The sequence below is a fragment of the Aplysia californica genome, unplaced genomic scaffold (assembly GCF_000002075.1).
Source record: "Aplysia californica isolate F4 #8 unplaced genomic scaffold, AplCal3.0 scaffold00015, whole genome shotgun sequence".
Classification (NCBI taxonomy): Eukaryota; Metazoa; Mollusca; class Gastropoda; order Aplysiida; family Aplysiidae; genus Aplysia; species Aplysia californica.
In genome coordinates this window covers 1256505-1279833 of record NW_004797285.1, presented here as the reverse complement: position 1 = coordinate 1279833, position 23329 = coordinate 1256505, and the positions used below count along the sequence as shown (strand labels likewise).

Sequence of the window (23329 nt, the reverse complement as noted above, 5' to 3'; positions counted from 1 at the left end):
TGCAACACCTCTAATCTTCTGGCGCTCATATGACCTTAAGCAGTTGCGAGCGCCGTAAAACCTCTATTAACACGACAAGAACCCCGTTATACCGCCTTTCTTAAGAGAAGCATGAAGTTGGTGGTACAGAGGGGCTGGCAGTACAACAGGATAGTACCAATTGTCATCTCGACGGATGGTAGATTTGGAGAGACTACAGAGACAAACTGTAGCCAGCCCCGATTCATCTTTCTGTCTTGCGCGATAACCAAGCACAGGGTAAAAACGAGTAGCAAACAATTACGAGACGTATGCAGCTGAACTTTAGGTAAATTCAAAATGAAAATGTCCCCCGGAATAGAAGCTAAAGGTTAGTGTCTCAATGGCAAGGGCTCTGTAGACGTACTGTTTGTTATTGTTGTTGTTGTTGTTGATGGTTTTCTTCCCGCAACACTTGTCAGTCTTTGGGCCACCCATGACTTTCCAAATAAACTTGAGTAAGAGTCCTCACCATAATATAAAAGATTCACCAGCGCTCATCAGCCTTTAGGTCATCGGGCTGATGTCTGGCGACGCCAGATATATTTTGAAAACAGGCCAAGTTGTCGCAGTTCTTTTGAAGTTTCTCCAGGCGACTTTGGAATTTAATTCCAGTTGCTTTTTAAGATGTTTGTGCCAAAGCCTAAAGGTCATAGCATTTCCATAATCAGAATCAAATCGACAAGCCCTAGAAAATGTCAAGCTCGCAGAGGTGTGTGTAGGAAAAAATCTTCAAGCACCCATCTACGGATGCCGTGTACTGTGTGTTGCGTACCTCTGGCGCCGGCGGTAGGTCGGGGAAAATTTACATTAGTCTGATAGGGACCGTACAATGTACAATCCAGACATGCGGATGGCGGTGTGAAGGCGTAAATATGTTTATATTATTATGCTATCCTTTTCGTACTTTGGCAAAACCTGGTGCTAAGCGGGGGCAATACGAGGTTTTAGTTTTAGTTTTTTTAGTAGAGATTTTAGGGCGCTCGCAACTGCATAAAGTCATTTGGGCGCCAAGGGGTGGATGACAACAGAGAAGTCCTTACAGGGAATCAGGCTTACTCTGCTCACCTCTCTAGCTTCAACAGCACAAAGTCTACTTCGACTATAAAGGCACCCTGGAAATAGCGGGTCAAAAGAGCGTGCCAAACATTCAAAAGAAGTAGAGGAAAATGACGAAAGTAAGGATTAGGAAAGAAATAGAAAAAGCAGCAGTTCCCTGTAGAAGTTCAGGCACAGTTATGAGCATGACTTTGTCGAATCAGCCCGTTTACAATTCTACTGAGCCTAAGAACAAAAAGAACAAGTAAATGCCCCCCCCCCCTTTCAGAATGGCTTAAAGACACTTCAGCCAGTGGCACCGCCCCTGGGGTGCGGGGGTGAGGGGGGGGGGGGGTACGAGGTTTGACTTTATAATATATCATTATATATTTTGTAAATAAACAGATATGTATATAACTTTTTTTGGGGTAAGTATTTTACCTCGCTCGCAACAGCATAAGGTCATATGAGTTCGCGGGACAGATTGAACATTTTTTCATTTGGTCGGAAATTTCGAATTTTGCCCGGATGGCGGCCGAAGCCTGCTCTTATCGATGTTGGTCCACCAAGGGATCTTAAACGTGCGCAACTGGCACACAGGACCTCCTAGATTTTTCGCCCTTGTCCGGGAAGGCTAGCTGTAGATCATTCCTACCAGAAGATCAAGGATGTGTCTGAAAGACAGCAGTAAGACGGAGCCAAGGAGTAGCAATAGACAGGCTGCAGAAGGAGTCAGGAGCCAAGAGGAGGGGGCAAAGGAGGTGATGGGGTGGGGGCAGAAAGTGGAGACGAAAGCAGACGACAGAACATTGCTAATGAGCTGGAAAGGAGGTGAAAGGAGACAATTTTAGAGAAGAAACTGTTTTGGTTGCTTCTCGGATTCGAACCCAGGACCTTTGAATGAGAGGCGAACACCTCATCATCTAGGCCACGAGAGCCTCCATGTGTGTGTGTGTGTGTGTGTGTGTGTGTGTGTGTGTGTGTGTGTGTGTGTGTGTGTGTGTGTGTGTGTGTGTGTGTGTGTTTATATTTATATATGTGAGCTATTTCTTTTAAAAGGGCACATTTTAGGTTTTCATTTTTTCGAAAAATGAACTTTTATGAAAAAGTTAAACATGATACTGATGAAATGAATCAACCGTTCATAGACACAAATGTGAAATTTCTGTCTGAGCTCAACCCCGTCAAATAAGAGCGTACCAACAATTTTTTTGTCAACTTCCTAGGAAAATGCTCTCTCTCTCTCTCTCTCTCTCGCTATTACAGAAAACATAGAGCTGTGTTAGTGGAACAGGTTTTGGGGTTCGGGGGATTGGGGAGTGGGGGAAACCAATATCATCATGTTGGTAAAACTATGTCTATTCATAAGGTATATAATGTTTTTTAAAATTTGATTTAAACCACTTTAATTTTACAACACATAGAAAATAATTTAGAATTAAGGTGCAAAATTTAAAAATCATAAAAAATTTTAGAACCTCAGTTTGTGTCTCCCTCTGAGTTCAAACACATTGTGATCCTATTATGAATTTCCATTCCTTTTGGCAATATTACGGTTAAGCTAATCCCATACTCACTCTTTTTAAAACAAAGTTCTTGATTTATTTTTTGTGTGAATGTAAAGCGGGGCGGTAACACAAGGGAAAATTGGTAACAGGAAGGAGAGTGGTTAACAGGATAAAACACAAAAGAATATTAATACATAGGATTAACAGAAAATCTCATCAAGAATGAAACTAGAAACACTGGTGTTCATAAATTAATTGTGATATCAAATAGGCCTACATGTAATTATAAAGTTTAGGTCTACTGAAGAATCGATGGAAATGTGAAAGGCGTGTGACGTGTTCTGTCGAGATGTTATTTTCTGGATGCAGTTACCAGTGTTAAGAAACGGAGAGCTCTCGTGGTCTAGAGGTTACGGTGTTCGCCTTTCATTCAATAGGTCTCGGGTTCGAAACCTGACAGCGACAAAACATTTTCTTCTCTAAATGTTCTCTTTTCACCTCCTTTCCTGCTCTCTAACTATGTTCTGTTGTCTGCCTTCCTCTCCGTTTTCTGCCCCCACCCCCACCCGTTGCCCTCTTACTTCTTGGCTCCTTCTTACTGCTATCTTTCAGACACACCCCTGAACTTAGGGTAGGTAAGATCTAACACCTAGCCTTTTCGACAAGGTTGCAAAAATCTCGCAGGTCTCGTGTGCAAGTTGTGCACGTTAAAGGTCCCTTGGTGGTCCAACAAGAGTATGCTTCGCCGGAAACCCAGGCAAAATTCAAAATTCATTCCTACCAAACTAAAAATGTTTAATGTGTCCCGTGCGCTCATCTGACCTTTTGCTGTTGCGAGAGCCGTAAAACACTTATAAAAACAAATAAAAACAAGAAACAAAGACACCAAACAGCAAGAGGGCATCGAATCGAGCGCGACAAGATTAAATAAGATGGTTTAGACACGTTAAAAGATTGGGGCCAAGACAGATCTGGCCTCAAAGGTTCTACAACGTGCGATTCGATGGCTTCAAGGCAAAAGGAAGACCAATAAACTGATAAATCGATGTAGTCAAAGACACCCTTCAAAAGCACAATTTGACGATCTAAAAAGCAACACTCCTGGCCCACGTCCGAGAACTGCATGATCTCCCCTAGACACCTCGCGGTATAATAAGAGGTCAGATAAAGTAAAAGTAAAAGCTACCAGTGTTCGGACAGTTTTACAAACGCAATTTTGAGCGACGTCAGCTTGTACTCTTGCTTCATTGGATTGAAGTTGAAGGTTGCTTCGTGTCTTTTCAACGTTAAACTGATGGTCAACGTTAGTAGAGTGTAACTTGTACTGTCAAAACTCAAAACGTTTTCTGGAAGGACGTCCACAATTTTATCAACGTCTCAGTTCTGTTCTCTTCTAAGAATGACTGATTTCTTCTGTTCGCCATCCAGGAGTTCTATTGTCTTTCATCACTACCCATTTTAGCCACGTAGCAATAACAGTGAGTGTCATGTCCTCAGAGTACATTGTAATAGTATGCTAGGATTGGACATTTTTACTTTACATATCATTCTTCCTCTTCTATCGTTAGATGTCGAGGGGAGATGCACGTTTCAGTCAACTCAAGGTGGGTGGTTTCTGTTGTTGATATGATATTCTTTTGTGGGGCGTCTTTAAAGCCACCTAGCCAAGTTTTGCCTGGTCCGCCCCTGCCCTTGTATCCCGACTCTTTTGAGTTGTAAGCTCCCACAACCGGTTGATTTGGTGACGTTTTTATCAGATGACCGAATCACTTCATTCTTTGATGCTCTATATACTTCAATAATGGGTTGAATCACTGTTAAATTTTAATTTCGGACAGTTTCGTTTCTTATGCAGTCTTTCTTAGCAATGATAATTAATTTCCGGAGGCATATCATCTCACAGGCTGGTATATATATATATATATATATATATATATATATATATATATCTGTGAGATAATATGCCCCAGGAGTCGAATCTGTGTAAAACAGAATCGCAAGGGAGCCAGACAAAAATTCCGACTTTAACTAACAGGGGAACTTAGGGGGAGGTGGAGGGGAGCTCCAGAGGCCAAGCCAGTGGGATCTAGGGTCGTTTGCTTGTCCGGTCGGCAAGCAGTGGTCAAAGCTTCACACCTCTCACTCTCAAGTGTTATCCTAGCCTCTCTGTCAATGGCATGCGTCAATCCTTAATCCTACCTATCTTATCCATTGCCACCATGGCCCTCTTTTCATAAGACCACTGTTTGGCTTATTAAAAACCAACTTTGCTTTCACTCCCCCTCAGCCTCACCCATTAGTGTAATAAGCCAACCACTGCCTCCCCTCCCGACACCTCCCGTGCAAGTAATAACGATTGGGCCAACTTTTTTTCTCGGCTAGCCGTACGATCAGACTCAGAGCGGCAGGCATTGGTCAAACTAATCAATTTCACACCTCCGCATGGCCGGCCTCTGGCTACCCAGGAAAGTTTCTAGGCTGGAGTACCACTCGAGCACTTTCACAGTCACAAGCACTGAGCAGATTCAACGCCCAGACCACCCTGACCATCTACACCGCTGAAGGCTTTCATGGATGGAGTAACATCTAGACGCTCAGAGTATAAGAACGTATAGTATATCTGCCCCCGTAGGATTATGCGATTGTGCGGCCGCGTTTTTTTCGCGTAATTCTGTAACGTTTGCATAATATTTTTATTCCCCTCGTTTTTTTTTTCACAAAACAATTAAATAACGCCTCGCCATGTGACTAAAGGGAAATAATCACCGTAATAAGTCTCATTTAAGTGAAAAGTTGGTTATTTCCCTTGCTAGAAGATCTTCGTTATGGATTGGGATTTTGTTCCTTGAGCATGTTCAATTTTTCAATCCATCAAAAGTTGTTGTTCTCATGTCTGCTGGTGTTTCATGTTTGACAGGTGTTCCTGGTTTTAGTATTGTGCTAGCATCAGAGGTCCAGATGTCCTTTTTTAAAAAAAAACATTTTTCTTTCCCCTCTAGATCTAGATCCAGAGCTAGAGCTGAAAGTTACAGAGATTATATTTTGTTGTTTTGTTTTTTTAATGATGTGTATTACTTTCTTTCCAAATACACAACAAATTACTGATACTGATATGTTCTGTTTTACATTTTTTGTACATAAAACATGAAAATCACAAAAATTCGAGTTGAAAAAGTGTAAAACATGTCGCGAATGGTGTTACGGTAACTTGCATAATTTGGCATTTTTTTGCTTAATTCGGCCATCTAAATTTGCATAATTCTACGGGGACAGGTATATATTGGTAACATCTAACCCCAATGAATTGTTGGAGAGAGAGAGAGAGGGAGAGAGAGAGAGAGAGAGAGAGAGAGAGAGAGAGAGAGAGAGAGAGAGAGACAGAGAGAGACAGAGAGGGAGAAGAAGGTGGAGTATGCGTACCATGACCATAATTGTGAAATGAGGTGCTCGTCAACAATAATAAAATTGATTTGAATATTTTTTGTTTTTCACCCTGTTGGGCAATTTTTATCGATTTCTTTTTAATCCTTTTTTAACGTTCATTCAAAATCACATTTGGAGTGGATTTTTTTTTTTTTAAAAAGAAGCAGAAAATATTTAAAAAAAAATAGTTTCAAAGGACACTATAGCTTTGGAAGTCACCAAACTCTTGTGGCAATTTTCTTGCCAATTTTTCTTCTAACAGTGACACCAGGCAACCCCCAGAAATGGGTATTTTTTTTCCGTCAAAAGTAAGACAAACGAACAAGCATTGAGATGATACCAATACATGTAACTATAATATTATTATGCCTCATAAACAGCGATTTCGAACTCAATATTTGCCTGTAAAGGGATGTAACTGTGAAATCGGATTTATTTTCCTTTGGGATAATTGTAAGCAAGATTAGATTCTTTCCCTTTTCCTTCCCTCTTCGTGGAATAAAGTTGTTGTTCCAAACACTTGTCCATTTGCCTTTGTTTGGTTCGCAATCTGTCTCTTCATGTTATTGTTATCACCAAGGGAAAAGTCTGCGAGCATTCGGTTGTAGTGACACTGTTTCGTAAGAAAGAAATATGTGAGGCAGCGTGGTGGAATCAGGATCTCGTCAATTTTTGGGTATGTAGAGTTATTGGTATCATCTTAAAGTAAAGCTTGTTCACTTTTCTTTATATTTGTTTGAAAAAAATATCCATTTATCTTGAATACAAGTCAAGATTTTTGTGAATGAAGAAGGTGGGGGTCACCCGTTTTCAGAGGAAAAATTAGTGAGAAAATGGTCGCCAAAGATTTGTTATTTTCTTAGCTTAAGACTCCGTGGTAACTAAAAATTTATATTTTTTGTGCCTTTAATCAACGTTTTTCAGAAAAATCCACACATAAATGAGTTCTTTAATGGGCATGAAAGGTATTGAGCCAAAAACAAATATTTGATAAAAATTCACAAACCTGCGGAAAAATGCAAGTTTCTTCACTTTGATTATTTTGACGAGCGCATGATTCCACCACGCTGCCTCACCTATTAGTAAACCACTGTTATTACGTTATGTCATGAATAACCTGTAATTTTCGAGTCCACAGCCGACTTCAGAGAATTTGCCAGTCATCCGTCAAATACATTGGCATCAGCTTCTTGGGGTGCATCAATAGGATGGTAGATTACATGAAATGATTTAGAAGTAATTAGTAATAGAAGCTGATAAAGTGCTCAATCCAAGAAATATAAAACATTTTTAGATACTGGTTCATTAAAAAAAATGGATAGACCAGATCGGACACCCTAGGTTCTCGCTTTCTTGCTTTTAATCTAATAGCCAGGTTTTGCCAATGTAGGAAAAGGAATGCTTAAATATAAACATGATGGTATTTGTGCCTTCCCACCTCATTATTTAATAATACCGGTATCAGTGTTTTACGCCCCCATTGACACAATTAAGATCATAGAGGGGCCCCATCTCTTTCAGCCTGGGTGAAGTTGTATCGTAGATGCAAAATGTCATATAAACACTTACAAGTAGATTCTACATTTAGTCATTTAGTTTAGTTTTAGTTAAAGTTTTACGGCACTTGAAACACTAGTAATATAAGAGCCGAAGATTAGAGGTGTTACAAGAGAGTAACCAAACATAAAAAAGGAGGAGAGATAAAGATGATAGTTGTTTGATAGGAAAGAAGGGGCAAACCACGCCAGAGAACCCTCCAACCACTCATGATTCTACATTTGTACTACATGTGATAAAGAGAAACGTGAGAAAAGAAACTTCTTCATCCTACAGAAGAAATTAATAGATAGAGAGAAAATAAGCAAGCCCAAAATTTGGCTTCCAACAATTATCAGGCCTAAAACAAAACATGAAACAAAACACTGAGTAATCCAAATTTCCTTTTCTTTATTCATTTCATTCACAGTCATACTTCTCTCATATATTCTTCTGCACCAGGCACACCATAGCACAATGTGACAATAATCATCAGTTTCTCTGAATATTTCAAATAGACAATACTTTTGTAAAAATACAAGGAACAGTTGCTTTTCCTGTTCAAGTCAACATGAACTGTAGGTAGGCCTACTTTTTAAACACTTTGTTTTACTATCAAACATGCTCATTTAAAAACTGATTAATTATACTATACACTGAAATCAAGATCTACCCTGAAAGGTGGAGGAAAAAAGTGATGAACACAAATCTATGAAGTTTGCCCTGCAAATTCCAACAGGATGTCCTTTTCAACACTTAATGAGCCTTGCAAAAAAAAAGAAAGAGATTCAGACTCAGGGGGTCTAGATACTGGACATGACAAAAACAATTCATAGCAGCAACAACGACCATAAGAACAACAACATGTTTGCCACAATGTATGGTAGTCATTCTCTCCTATAACAAATGATGTCATTCTCATTTCACAAGAACTCTCATTGACACACATTCCCACACAAATTTTGAGCATTTCATACTCTGAAGTACCTAATAACAACGGCATGAGAAGCACAACTCTCACAACCTTCCATATCCCAGAACTCACGTTATAAGGAAAAAATACATTTACCTTTGTTCTTATACTTTTAACTAGAATACATTTTAGACTCAGGTTAAAATAAAAAAATGAGAATAAAAAAACAAAAAACGACTGTTAATAAAACTTTATTCGAAACTGTTGAAACCATGAGACAAATACAATTATTATTTTTATTGTCTTACAAGAAGAAAAGGCATTGTATTTAAGCTTTTAAAACATCTGACTAAAAGAAATACTGAAAGAGAAAACTGAAATGTCTAAAATCATTCATTTTATTTTTCACTACACAGGATAAAACAATTTAACAAAATTGATAGAAGAGAGAACACTCACGCATCACATTAACCACTACAGGAAAAATGTGGGAGAAAAGATTTCTGTACTGTGCTTCAAACATCATCCGTAACTAGCAAAACACAGGCGAACAGCATCAAGACAACTGACTCTCATTTTGCTCCCCTTGACTATTAGAATGATCTCAGTGCTGGACAGGTGGGGCTCTCCCTTGTTTTGCCTCGAAATCATAATGTTTCTCCACCTGTGGAAATTCAAAATGTAATCATGATATACTATCAAGCAACAGCTCTTTGGCAAAGTTTGAAAGTCCCAAAGCAAAAAACCCACAATATACAAAGAGCTTAGCGAGTAGTAACTCATTCAACTTCCTCAAATAATTATAGCAAAGCCTTTTTTTTAGCCAAGACATTCAGGAGGTAACATCAATTCTCTCTCTGTCTGTCCTAATCCTAAACGAAAAGACTGTGGGTCGGTAGGTAGGGGATATTTACTTATTTCAAACTTCAATACAGATGGATTTTTTTCCTTAGTTCTATACTGCGCTAATGAGCAAGGCCTGGAAAGGTGAATCACAAACATTTCCGGCGGCCAGCCTTTTGATTGACATGAAAATACTGTGTTTAGAATTTTAGAGATGAATACAGCTAAATGAAAAGACAAAAACTTTCACATAATTAGGGGTCAAAGTAACGTCGTATGTAATATTTTAAAGACATTTTTGTTGTTCATATCTTGAATAATTATGTTGGTTAAAATTGTATATTTTGTATGCTAGTAGTCGGAAAGGTTCTTTTTTAAAAATGTCAACATAAAAAAGCATATTTGGGTATTATCTCACTCCAAAACAGCAGACCTCATTGACAATATCTACGAAAGACTTAACAATGATTGGATGTCTTTTGTGAAATTAAAAACCATCTCTGGAATTCAAAGTTCATTTCATTGAAGAGGAAATAAAAAATATCTAATAGCAATGTTTTGGTGGTACTGATGTATGGTTCAGAGACTCTACATGGAAACCCCTCCCCCCCCCACCCCCCCAAATCAATTCAACAAAAAATGAAAAAGTTCCCAGACAAAATGTAGATACCACAAACTATATTTTAAAAGTACAGTCGAACCTGTGTAAGATGACCACCCATTGTCAAGGAGAAAAGTGGCCCTACAAGACAGGTGGCCGTCTTAGGTAGGACTGATCAAGAAGAAGAAAACAAACCATTCCTTTCTAAGATCCCAACATAAAAGTAGCGTATTGTTCTTGTTGTTATTGTTGTTGTTTTCGCTGGGTTTTTTTTTCTTTAGTTGCTGCTTTTGTGCAAGGGTGACAATAAAATGAAAGGTGTCAGACAAGGAGGACCGAGTGCTACACTAAAACAAACACATGGGTCGCCACCACTCGGAGAACGAGCGACGCTTCTGTCACAAGTTCATGTTGACGCACATTGTTACTTTGTTACAGACTGGGTAAACAGTGACCACTCATCTCACTTACGATTTGTGAATGAGTTCTGGGCAGGGGTTATAGTTATGGGTTATGAGGGATCACACGCTTACCTCACCAGCAGCTGAAAATTTGTTACCTATTGGTCAACAGTGGGAGGGGCCTACGCAACATGATTGGTTGGAGGGACTACCTAACAACAACAACAAGTGATTTGATTATGATGGCTCGACCACAACGCCAGGGGCCAAAGCATGATTTGTGACAAAACGTAATGGAGTCACTAAGGTGGCCGTCTAAGACAGGTGCTATTTCTTGGTGTGATAGGGGTTGTTTGTTGAAATATGGTGGCCGCGGCCGCGTTGGACAGGTGCCCGTTTTACACAGTTAAATTATATAGACAAAACGCAAGGGAGGAAATGGAAAATGGCCGTTTGTACAGGTGGCCGTCAGGGCAGGTTCGACTGTAGCTGAAACTGAATGCCAAATTAATATGTTTTATATGAAAGGCCTATTTCTCCTGAGAATTTTGGTACTATTCTTTTACCTCTGAGTTAATTTTAAATAAAATGGCAGCTATTTTAATATGATCAAATATTGCGAAGTCCCCTAACTGGCTGCAAGCCCATGTTTGACAGATAATGAAAAGGTACCAACTGCACCAAACATCTACACATTACAAAGTACAATCACTATAACATAGAATATGGAACCTATTTTTTTTTCAAGACGGTGGGTGTGAGATCATTGCAAATCAGTATTTCATTGTCTCAAACATCAAACAGTAAGGGTGTAGGGTTAGGATTACAGTTTATAGCAATCCTTGGACGGTGTCCAAAACTGGATTATCACAGATGACTTAAAGAACGCCTGTTAACTTCAGTTAAATGAATGCATAAACCTCCTAGATCTATGTCATCCTTGGGATCTAGGTCAATGTGATATGTTGAGACTTCGTTCGACTCACTTCGCCATTCAGTAGACAAGGCCTGAAATCTTTTGGCTAAAATGTTTCCCATAATGTGATACATTTTTTAATGAAAACTGAATCGTACAACTAACTAAAAACCACGTCTTCTGTTGTAAATAAGTTCCAAGTTCCTTACGAACACAACAAGTCCACGACATCTATGAACAACATTGAAGCGAAAACGTTTTTCTTTCTTTTTTTTTTCCAAGGTGAACTGAAAACCTGTCATTTATCATATTTTAGAAAAGGGCACTTGCTCTAAGAAAATTTGCTTTCAGTTAGATTCTTTTTCAGTATTTGGCGGGAAAAGATGTACAAATCTGCTTTGGTATTCTTACATTGCCTATCAGTGGCAACAATCTAGTGATGCCGGGACATGGCCATTGCGTAATTCTAATTTCCTTTTTTCTTTACCCCCTTATTCTTCACTTCGTTTTAATACATCAGCTTTTTTTTTCAATTTTAGAGAAAACCTATCTCTAGAGCAAAGAAGGAAAAGAACTTTAAAAAACAAGGTGATCCACAGCAAAGAATGAAATTCAGTTATTTCAAGGAAAGAGTAGTTCCCATTTTAGTGCATCACAGAACAATATAAAATATTCTAATCAAATTATAAAAAGGCAACAAGCAAAACATACTATCTTTGAAATATGTTGTAGAGCCTTGCTTCCCTCCACGCATTCAAGATTTTTTGGTCCATAGGGAGGTTTGATAGTGACCTCTCCTAACACGACTATATCCATGTCATGCCATCTGCAGTCACTGATACTGAAATCAAAGAAATGTGTTAGCTTTTTTTGTTAGAATAAAGAGAAATACATTGACAAAACTGGTCATTTAAAGCAAGAGAAAAGGCATAAGAGACCGACAAAATAAAAAGTGGGATAGTAAAGAAGTAGGTGTCCTCAAACAACTAACGTAAAATGTAGTTAACAAAAAAAAAAACAAGAACAGGTGAAAGGAACAGCTATATTTTTAGTTTAGTTTAAGAAAAGAGATTTAGTGCGGGAAGAATTTTATGCCACTTGCAACATAATTAGATCACATAAGTGCTGAAGATTAGAGGTGTAGAGGTGTTACTAGATGGAAAGCACAAAAAAAAGGAGGAGAGACTATAGATGTTTAGATTTTTGGAGGAAAGAAGGAGCAAACACATCAGAGCACCCACCAACCATCCAGAAAAGAAGTAGGAGCCACAAAAGGCACTCTCCAACCACCCATAATAGGATGGGTTTTTTCCTCCAGTTTTTTAAACAAATGTTATCAATACAGGCAAGTGTATTCAGCTTAAGAATGTGATAACACCCACCACTAAAGCAATCTTGGTGCAAGATGTCCATGAACAGTAATATAGGAACACTTCAAAAATATATCAATTAAAAAAAAACAACTAAAAAAAGATATTGAACCAAAAATTAAAAAAGAAGATTTTACATCTCACTCTATTGTACTTTTTAGCTCAGGTCAGCTTAAGGAAAAATCTTTTTTTTTTTCCATTGAACTTTCACTAAAATGATAACAAAAATAAAATAAATACCCCAATCATACCAATAAAGTGCCATACAACTACAAATTAAAAACTATGGCCCAATCCTGGTGAAACAAAGAAGAAGCATGTAAACATCATTATGTTACTGTGTTACTGCTTTGCGAATTTGAAGAAAAAAAACCTGTACCACTTCAAAGCGCCAGGTCACTTTTAATGCTATTCGAATATTTTTGCCATACATTTGATAGGTAGTGGTGACAGTATCCTGAATGAAACCTGTCAAACTAGTCAAATTAGCAATACAAATCGGTCTTGCGAACGCAACAAATTTATCAGCAACATATTTTTTTGACAGGATTGGACATAGATGACTAATTTTCTTAAACTCAGTCAGTTCTATTTCAAGACCAGTAAGAATGAAACATGGCAACCAATCAGAAAATAGGGCAAACTAATGATGTATGGACATTGAGTTTTGTACACATTATAATTAACCTATATTTTTGGCGCTGGAAACACTTTCATTCCGTAACTACAAGGAGCTTGAGTTTCAACATCAAAAAGGTAAGAGATCTATCTTTCCTCTATAGTGTCTTTATATTTGAAAGTTGTATGTCAAGTAGTTTTCCAGAACTTATCACAAATATACCACTACTCTGGTGTCCAAAGCAGCTTCGCACAAAGATCGGACACTTTTCTGCACTCCATCGGCAAATGTAAGTGACCTCTAAATCCCTGCACGATTATTGTAAGCCCATTTGGTTGGGCACACGCATCCGGTTGTTTTTCCCACTGATTGAACAACATAGGGGGAACTGCTGCTTTTTCTTTCTTCATCCTTACTATCCTCATTTTCCTATACTTTTTTTGTATGTTTGTCACTCTCTTGTGAAGGTGCTATTTCTGGGGTCCCTTGATAGTCGAAGCAGACTATGTGCTGTTGAAGCTAAAGAGGTGAGCAGAGTAAACCAGATTCCCCGTTTGAACTTCTCTGTTGAAATCCATCCCTTGGTGCTCATACGACCGTATGCAGTTGAGAGTGCCGTAAAACCGTCGTAAACTAAAGAGTCCATTTGAATAAAAGGTAACCTATTGTAATAGGCGCTCCTTAGAAAATTAATTCCAGTGTAATGGGTGAGTCAGTGAAAAAAATTTCCTGATGCAATAAATTAAACCAGAATATACAATAGCAGTTCGACTAACGTTTTGGAGATTGTGTTCATAAGCCTTTGGCCCTCCGGCGTGACACCAACTCCAATGTAGGTTTTCTGCCGCAGCCTGTCCCTCTCTTGTTCAGCAAGTCTTTGTGAAATCTGTGAAATATTCATTAGCAGAAATTTTCACACATGGAAGACAAATCATATCTTTACATCTACCTACTGAACAATATACCAAAGAAATTATATATGTAAAAAACTGATTAAAATAAAAAAGGAAAATTATAAGCATTTTATGCAACAGTAGTTTTAATTGGTTTTCTAAAGGATATATTATATCTATATCTCTCTCTCTCTACATATATATTTAATATATAACATATAGTAATTGTTCATATTGCTATTCAAAATATTCAGAAAAATATAAACACTAGATAGATAATACACGATATAAAATTATCAAAAATTATAAATCAGAAACAGATCAATGTTTATTGAATCTATTCCTTAAACCCATAAAGTTAAAGAAGAAAAGGCTGCACCGTTCTTGTAAAATTATAAATCCTACTTTGCTGCTTCAATTGAGTTCATAGAGTTAGACAAAAAACAATAGGCCTTTGCTATAATAACTAATAAAATGTAATGAGAACCTGAGGACAAACCCCCCCCCCCCCCCAATAAATCTTTATTAACAGATGGATTTGAATACAAGATTTTAAAAACATGTACTCGTTTTGGTTCAAGTCAGTTACAACTGAAGGAATGCATTCACTCATATACTAGTCTATCTGTTGCTGATTCAATACAAAATATGAGTAAACAATACATGAGGCACCATAGTATAATCAAGTCCTTGTCCAAATAATGAAATTTAAAAAAAAGGACATTTTTCATCCCGTTCGGCAATATTTATTTGTTTGGACTCAACACCTATTTGTGTCCACTTAAAAACACATCTCTGCATGGATTTTACTTTAAAACATTGACCCAAGGCACAAAACAATGTAAATTGCAGTTTCCAAGAACACAACAGCTTCAAAAGTCAGTTAACTTTTCAATTGCAAATATCTCGACTTAGATTCATTATAGATGAGTATTTCCTTTATCAAAAGCAAGGCAAATGAAATGAAGAGGCTTTAAAATCACATGAATAACTCCATATGCCCAAAAACTGACAAGCACCTGATTCCATCTTGTCATGGCACATGCATTTTATTTTTCAGTTATTTTACTATGCACTTCACATTTCGTGAAAGAAATCAAAAGGTTTTATTTTTAAAGTAATTTTTTTTTACATGGGCAGGAAAACAAACCAACAAAGAACAAGCAATTCATTATAATACAATGCATCACACAAGCAACATTCTCTTACCTTCTTCACATTTATGAATGGCAAGGGCTCCGGCGTGCCAGACTTTTCCTCTAATATCTCTATATTTGCGACATAATCCAAATTGAAGATATATATGTCAGACAGTTGGGCTACACTGGGGGACGGCGTTTCTGTTACTAGTTAAGGGCAATTTAGATACTGTTTAGACAAAACATTATGATAAAGTCAAGATTTACTTCCACACCATGAATTTTTACATCTCTCATACAGAGGTATAATGCTGAAATTTACGGCTTTCATTTAAAAGTCTTAATGTTAGTATTCATATATTATACACAGAAAAACACAGATAACTTGGACATGCAACACTCAAAGTTAAAGTCAAGGACAGCTCATAAATGATGCCATTTACAGAATCAACCACAATACTCTCATTGTCTTAGCAGCCAGCTCATCACGAAAAACCCAATCAAATTTTGCCACACTGTTGTCTCTAAAGCCAATTCAAATCACATTGTGTGCATGATGGAAAACACACCAGTCATCATTCAGAATGCATAAGGTTACATATGGCCCACAACGATCGCTGTTGTGCAGCATGTACCCATACTGGCTGATCGTACTGAGGTGCATAATTGCACAGTAACTGGTGTGCGTAGTAAGGCACTAGCACTTCCTTGAAATATGAGGGTTGGTGCTGGATGGTGACCGAAGACAGGCAGTTGGCACTGCATCGGGTCACATGGTGTGTGAATTATATATAATTTTTGGAGTTTGTGCACATGTGTGCGTGTAGTACAGTTGTTTGGATGAGAAGGTATGGACTGCGCCCGGCTGGGGAGTTTTTACAACAGAGGCGATAATCCAGCTGTTCAGATGAACCAATCCCAATAATTAAAAAAATTGTAATTTCTTAATCTGTGGTATGTGTAGCATAGATATATAAAATTTTATAAAAACATTCAATTGAAATAAAATATTCTAAATGTTGAAAAGACAAGAAAAGATACATAACATAAATTAGGTAACATTATTTAAAAAATGGAACAGTTTATTCTCTGTCCTGAAACATTTTTGCTTTCTGGGCTGAGACCGCTTTAAAAGCTTGCCAATAATTAGGGGTTTTTCTGTTGTTGTTAAGAATCATTATCATTATTGTCCTGTCTCTTGCTTTGACAACAAACAAGGCACGCATACCACTATCCATCTTTCTACCCTTTTCTTATGCTTTATACTTTTCATGTTGGTAGCCATTTATTTTCTGACTATTATACTCTCAGCAATTCTTCCAGAAGAGTTAAATTTCGTTCAATGACTCAAGGCAAACATAATGATGGATATCTAGATGGTAATAAATGAAAGTTCTAGAATAAATCATCAAAGGGCATTTCAGGCGAATTAGTGTTGACACAAACAAATTGATAGTAGCGAGACTTATTGAATAAAATTAGTGAAAGCAATTTAAAAAATGCTTCTATTGTATCAGGTAAATCTGGGTGTCATCTTACTACATGAGTACATGTACATAAAACAAGTTTGCCAATACTGATTTCAAGTGTTCTATGGAGTAGTCAGTAGTGAACTACAGGAAAACCACAGTTGATTACCCTAAGGTATCACATAAACGGGTAGGGGACTAAAAAGGGGCGGTGGACGAGGGGGGGGGGGGGGGGGGTGTACTAGCAGGAACAAATCTGTTTTATTTCTCCTTGAGTGAATAAAAGAACAAGAGATCATGAAATTTTTGTGATTTTAGTAAGTTACTGTGACAACTTTTCCCCATTTAGGAACAAACCAGTTTCATAAAAAAATATAGACCAATGTACAAAAGTTTAAAAAATGCCCCAAAACTTGAGGTAGCTAACCCGATACTGGGACTGATACAGAGGGTAAAAAGAAGTTTCATTCAGATATATCTAGATTTTAGATAATGTTTCACATGATAATCGGTGGTCGTGGCAAGCTGGAAAATAATAAGCGGGGGATAGAATAAGGAGCAGTGGGAGAGACATTCGATACCATAGAGTACCATCGCAAACAGAAAAGGAGGACAAAAACTTTGAGGGTCATGTCCACAAGAACAATAAACATCACAGACTATTTATCATCGTAGAATCAGAGTGAAGAGCTTATTAATGCTATCACATGCGAGGCATCGTGGTGAAAACAGGCACTTGGCTTTTGTCAAAATGATGAAATCGAAGAAATCTCCATTTTTCCTACCATTGGGCATGATTTGGAAATTTTTTAAATAATGAAGTTTTGTTTTTTGGCTCAACACCTTTTATGTCCATTAAAAAATACATCTCTGAGAGGATTTTTACTGAAAAATGTTGATGTAAGGCAGAGAATGTAAATTTACAGTCTGCAATGACCAGAGACGCCAACCACAGAAAAACGAAATGAGTATTGGGAAATATGAAAATGTGTATTTTCAGGGGGAAATGTGTATTCCCCACGACCTACCAATGAACTAGTAAAAGTAAAATGTTAAGGGGGTCCAGCAATATTTCCTGAAAGAAAATTACTAGCTCACCAGTTCGAAAAAGGGAGCACACACGCGTACAATATACATGTATCCAGTCAACAACATGTCAGAGTTCAGTGTCGTACTGGGGTCTTGTTTGACTTAAATATTTCAGTCTATTATATATACCGGTAATATTTTCCTCTCATTATTATGTAATCCTGCTTTGAGAGTTCGGAAGGGCCTAGAACAAAAAAATTTCGACTATCAAGAACCAGTCTGGGTGTCATGATTCATATAATGAACTGACAGACTCAAATTATTGCTCAAACTCAGAGAAAAGCGATAACTTGAATGGCTCAAGTAGACCCATGCACTGTGAGTTGTAACAACTGTGGTACTGGTAGGGCAAGATGCAGTGACACTGAAAATCTACCTGTCTTGAACAGAAAGCTACAACATACACTGTAGGTATAATTTACTATCACCCATCCAATGAAACGCGAACACATTATTTCAATAACACAGACTTGCAAAGTATGAAAGGTCTCGATTCCGCACACGGCCTGCACCAACGCACGCTTTGCAGAAAGCTCTAATCAAAATTCTGAAAACTGCTTCCAAGTTTTTGTCCTCTGGTATTGCCTTCACATCCTCCCCCATAGTATCTTAAACCCCCCAAAAAAAATCAAGAATCTCCTCCCCTATTCCGTAGTCCTAAACTTCGCAAGGCTGTGTTACTCCCACCAAAGACGGTCTTTGCTCACACGATGCCACATTTATTTATGATGCGAATCCGCGCAGGTTCAGTGACCGGTCACGATGGCGAGCCAAACAATTTAAAAATCGGACGACGCCTGTATTTTCTTTTCTTTTCACAAGTGACAGCACAGAAGCGAGTCCGAGCATTGATTAAATTTTATTTGCACGGCAACATTGCGTTTATACAGCACAACCCGCATGTCACAAATGTTGCGTTATCAGACAACTGATGGCAAACTACTCGGTGGTAACGAAAGCAGATCTTGATTCTCCCATTCGAGCCTCGGTGTCACCTGCCGCCATAGCTGCCTATTCGCGTGAAAGTGAAACGTACTCTCCGGCAGGGTTGGTGATTTTTTTGATAAAAATAAAAAAAATCGATTTTTTTTATTTAAATCAGATTTTTTTTATTTAAATGGGATTTTTTTTATTTTAAAAAAAATGTCAACACAGTTTGGGATTTTTGGTGGCTAAAAGTATGTTCTTTTAGTGCAAAACGCATTGTCTTTATTTTAACTAATGATTAATTTAAGCAACTGCAATTTTAGAAAGCCTTAATCCGCTATATCAGTGAATTATGGCTACAGACAAAAAATGAAGAAAATGTCAGTCTAAAAGGAAGGGGGGGGGGTAATTATGCATAGATAAACTTGCATTTTATTTTTATTACAGTGTGTGTGTGAGCACGCGCTTGTGTTTGTCTAAAAAGAAAAAGAAAATGCTAATTTCAATTATGAAAAAAAAAGTAAATTGAATACTGTATTATTTTACTACTTACAGTGACAGGGGGTGAAAGCAGACTTTTAAGCAATTTTAGTCTACTAAACCTTATATCTGTTTTATAAAACCAAGGAAAGGAATTCTGAATGTTTAAAGATGTAAAAACAGAAAACATTTTTTAAAGTGATTTAAATCACTGAGTTTTATTTTTAAAATCAAGTTGATTTAAATTTAAAAAATCAACTGATTTAAATCGACCCGATTTAAATCAACCCAACCCTGGTTTTCAATTATGAAAAATAAGTAAATTGAGAACTGTATTATTTTACAGTGACAGGGGGGAAAGCAGACTTTTAAGCATGATTATATTAGTCTACTAAACCTTATATCCGTTTAAAATAAAACCAAGGAAAGGAATTCTGAAAGTTTAAATATGTAAAAACTGAATACATTTTTTTGAAAAGTGATTTAAATCACTGATTTTTATTTTTAAAATCAAATTGATTAAAATTTTAAAAAAATTAACTGATTTAAATCAACCCAGCTCTGATTTCAATTATTATGGAAAAAAAAGTAAATTGAATACTGTATTATTTTACAGTGAAAGGGGGGAAATCAGACTTTTAAGCATGATTATATTAGTCTACTGAACCTTATATCTGTTTTATGAAACCAAGGAAAGGAATTCTGAATGTTGAAATGTGTAAAAACCGAATAAAAATAATTTGTTTAAAAAGTGATTTAAATCACTGATTTTTATTTAAAAAATCAAGTTGATTTAAATTTAAAAAATCAACTGATTTAAATCAACCTGATTTAAATCAACCCAACCCTGCTCTCTGGACCGCGAAAAGCCGAACGAATATAATAATATCACGATCACGACCGGCAAAAATGAACTTACTGACCTTATCGGACTTGGTTTTCAAATATTTCAGTTCAGCAATACAGATACTATTTTGACAAAAGATGGGACTTGAGATAATTAGGCTTGCTCACTCTTGTCAAGCTGAATCTCGTATTTTTCGCTTTCCACGATGCATATTTTTTCATGAAAAGTCGTATTCGCGTATTTTCGGAAAAAAATCGTACTAAGATACGTAAAATCGTACTGGTTGGCATCTCTGGAATAACATTTCTGGATGCTGTTGTTATGAATGACCTGAGGTTCGAAAGGGGATCATTTAGGTCAATTTCTGAATGTTTTACACGCAAATTGTTCTTTGTACCTGCACAATGGTATTCAAAACTATCAAACAAGCTTATTTTTTATCAGGTAGTATCACTTCATACAAAATCAAGCTCATTTGAAATATTTTGTACAGAAAAATGGAAGTCTTGTTTCCTGACCATCCTTTCGAGCTCGTCATGTCTAAGCGGGTCAATTTCTTCTATAATTTCATTGGACGAACATCTAAAGCTACCAACTCGGCATGTTTTGAATGAGACGTATGCCTCGATTACGAACCAACGCAGGCGGTTCTAGAAGAAGGCCACAAACGCACACAAACTCAAGCAGACTGACGCACACACACTTGACCTGCGTGAATGGGGATCCGACTCGGGACCCGAATGACACGTAAGAGGATGCGTGCTGCGCTGTGCTGAGCCAGGAGCTACACTGATTCGGGACCAGAACGTAGGCGAGGTGCCGAAATAGGCTTATCTGGCAACATAAACCCGGCTCCCGCAGGATGACGGTTAAAGCTCACATCTCGATTGTTATTTAATCTATAATCAAACAATTCTTCAGAAATGCTGGAAATTTTTAGGAACAAGGGTCGGAAGTCGGAACGGACGTCATGCTGGACTCAACACAGAGTTTGACTATAATTTTTGTCTAATCGGACTCCGAGTCCGAATAGAATCTAGATTTCTTCTACATTCTTCAAGATCTAGATATAGATCTAATCTAGATCTAGAAGTCACTTACTTCGATGATAGAATCTACTAATATAACCCCCCACATGTCCAAAATAAAAACTGACAAGCGCCTGATTCCACAGCGTCGAAACATGTATTCTAACGTCTAAGGCTTAAACGGCCTAAATCTTAGATCTATTATAAACTAGAGATATAGAATCTAGATCGAAATCATAATGCAAAGATGCTTTAAAATAGCTAAATCTAGAATCTAGTTTTTAGACTTTGGTTTGGTCACTTTAACTTTCTACAGATGAAGGAAGACAAAAGATCAAAAGAGGTCCAAAGTAGTATTAGATCTAGTACAATCGAACATGCGTAAGACGGAATCGCAAGGGAGCGGGGAAAAAATTCCGTCTTTGACAGGGGAATTTAGGGGGGTTCAAGGGCCCAGCCAGTGGGATCAAGGATCGCTTGTCCAATTGGCAAGTAGTGTTAAAACTTCACACCTCTCAACTGCTATCCTGCCTGATAATGACATGCTCAGTTTTACTTATTTATGGCCACCACTGCTTGCCTTTCATAGGACCACTGTTTGACCTATCAAAAACAGAAACGTTTGAACATCTCCTTTGCTTCCACCCTTAGCCCCACTCACCAATGTCACCCCTCACTGCCATCATTGTAACAACGATTCGAGGAACTCTTTTCTCGGCTGGTCCTACGATCAGCAGGGCGGCAGGCATTGGTGGTCAATCTAATTTCACACCTCTGGCTTCTGGCTATCCAGGAAAGTTTTCGTAGTGGCTCGCTACTCAAGCACTCTAACGGGTAGTCGTGAGATTTCACACCCACACTACACTGACCATCTGCATTGCTCAGGGCTCACATGATGGGGTAACATCTACCCCCAACTTGCACCCCTACTCCCCTTCCTTGCCCAGCGGCATGGCCATTGCGTTAAGTTTAGAGCACAGAATTCTACACTAAGTGACGTTGGTAATTAAAGAGTAAATATATCAAGGGGGGAGCGGGGAGATTCCATTAAGACAGGTTTCAGTTTTATACAGTGATAATACAGGTTTCCATTAAGGCAGGTTCGACTGTAGATCTAAATCTAGTTTGAGTTGTCAACATTATTACCATTTGTTCTTCAGTATGTCAATCGATCTAGAAATCTAGACTAGATTCTAGTAGCCTACAATACAGAGCTTAACTGGATATACAGCCACGATGTGGCAGTCAGTACAGTTTAGTACAAGTGTACAATCCTGCAGTACAGAACATTAAACTACGCACACAGTCAGTCACAACAGAGATACAACCGCGTTCTGTTTCTTTGCCAGTCTTTGCAGTTGTTGTCGGTCCGAGTAGATGTAGATTCTACATTTTTTTCCAAAAAGGATACCAATGGACAAAATTTTGGTTGCGTAATCAAAGGACTTTACTGCTCCCTCATACTTTTCTTTATGACAGTCTTCAATTCTAATAAGACTGCCAATACTGAAGTATTCGCAACTTTCAGCTGGGTTCATGATCATGTCCAGTGTTTTCCTCATGATCTTCACTCAGTAGCGTCCCTTGAGAAACGGCGGAAGTGAACAAAGTAACAAAGTCCCGCAGAAAATGGTATTGGCCTTGCCTACTGTCCAATAAAAGCTTTGTACTCTCAAAACCAAACAAACTAAAATAGTTGTGTGATTCAGTAACATTGACCTCAACGGAAGTAGTAAGTCCCCGTAGCGCAGTGGATAGCGCGCTGGACTTCTAATCCAGAGGTCGCGGGTTCGAATCCCGCCGGGGATGGGACTTTTTTTCACCCCTTAAATTTTAGGACTAAATCTTATTTAAGGCGTTGTCTCTTTTTAAGTGCAGCACTTATAATGTTTAATAAATTTAAATCTTTTAAATCCCTGCAGAAAGTTCTGCAACGGGTTGTGCGCTTCCTTTCACTCAATCATGGTATTTTTCTAACGCTATGCCTATGTACGTAAAGGCCTGTATAAAAGGCCTGTATAAAAGGCCTAAACCAGGTTGGCAATCTGATTGTCTTGTTTATGTTTATTTTTACATCTATAATTATTATAGTTACGGTATTATATTAATTAATAATGCAGTCTGCCAAGGCCCCTTTTGGCAACAATTTCAATCCCCAGCTAGTTTTTCCTCTCTGTAAGTTTCGAACAATTTTGAGTTAACTCATAATTATATTATACCTAAGGGACCGTTCACAAATGACGTCAGCCAAAATTTGGTCAAAAATGACCC

General features: G+C 37.8%; 1 protein-coding gene and 1 non-coding gene across 2 annotated transcripts; one reads left to right on the top strand and one right to left on the bottom strand.

Annotated features, from left to right (window-relative positions):
- Nucleotides 1-7917: 7917 nt before the first annotated feature.
- Nucleotides 7918-22684, bottom strand: LOC101862389 (protein LSM12 homolog). The gene is made up of 5 exons (XM_005090296.3): nt 22470-22684; nt 15289-15419; nt 13963-14072; nt 11909-12038; nt 7918-9100 (listed from the first exon to the last, which is right to left on the bottom strand). Exons 1-5 carry the CDS (start codon nt 22618-22620, stop codon nt 9041-9043), a joined length of 582 nt encoding a protein of 193 aa, XP_005090353.1. The 5' UTR covers nt 22621-22684; the 3' UTR covers nt 7918-9040.
- A 110-nt stretch (nt 22685-22794) lies between these two features.
- On the top strand, nt 22795-22867 carry TRNAR-UCU. The gene has a single exon. It is a non-coding gene; the product is annotated as a tRNA-Arg (tRNA).
- Nucleotides 22868-23329: the final 462 nt, after the last annotated feature.

Excerpts from the sequence above, each read along its gene's own strand:
- LOC101862389 (XM_005090296.3), bottom strand. The coding sequence starts at position 22,620 with ATGAGGAAAACACTGGACATGATCATGAACCCAGCTGAAAGTTGCGAA. Across the intron at positions 15,420-22,469 it reads AACCAAAATTTTGTCCATTG|AAACGCCGTCCCCCAGTGTA; the intron begins GTATCCTTTTTG and ends AACTAGTAACAG. Across the intron at positions 12,039-13,962 it reads ATGAACACAATCTCCAAAAC|TATCAGTGACTGCAGATGGC; the intron begins GTTAGTCGAACT and ends CTTTGATTTCAG.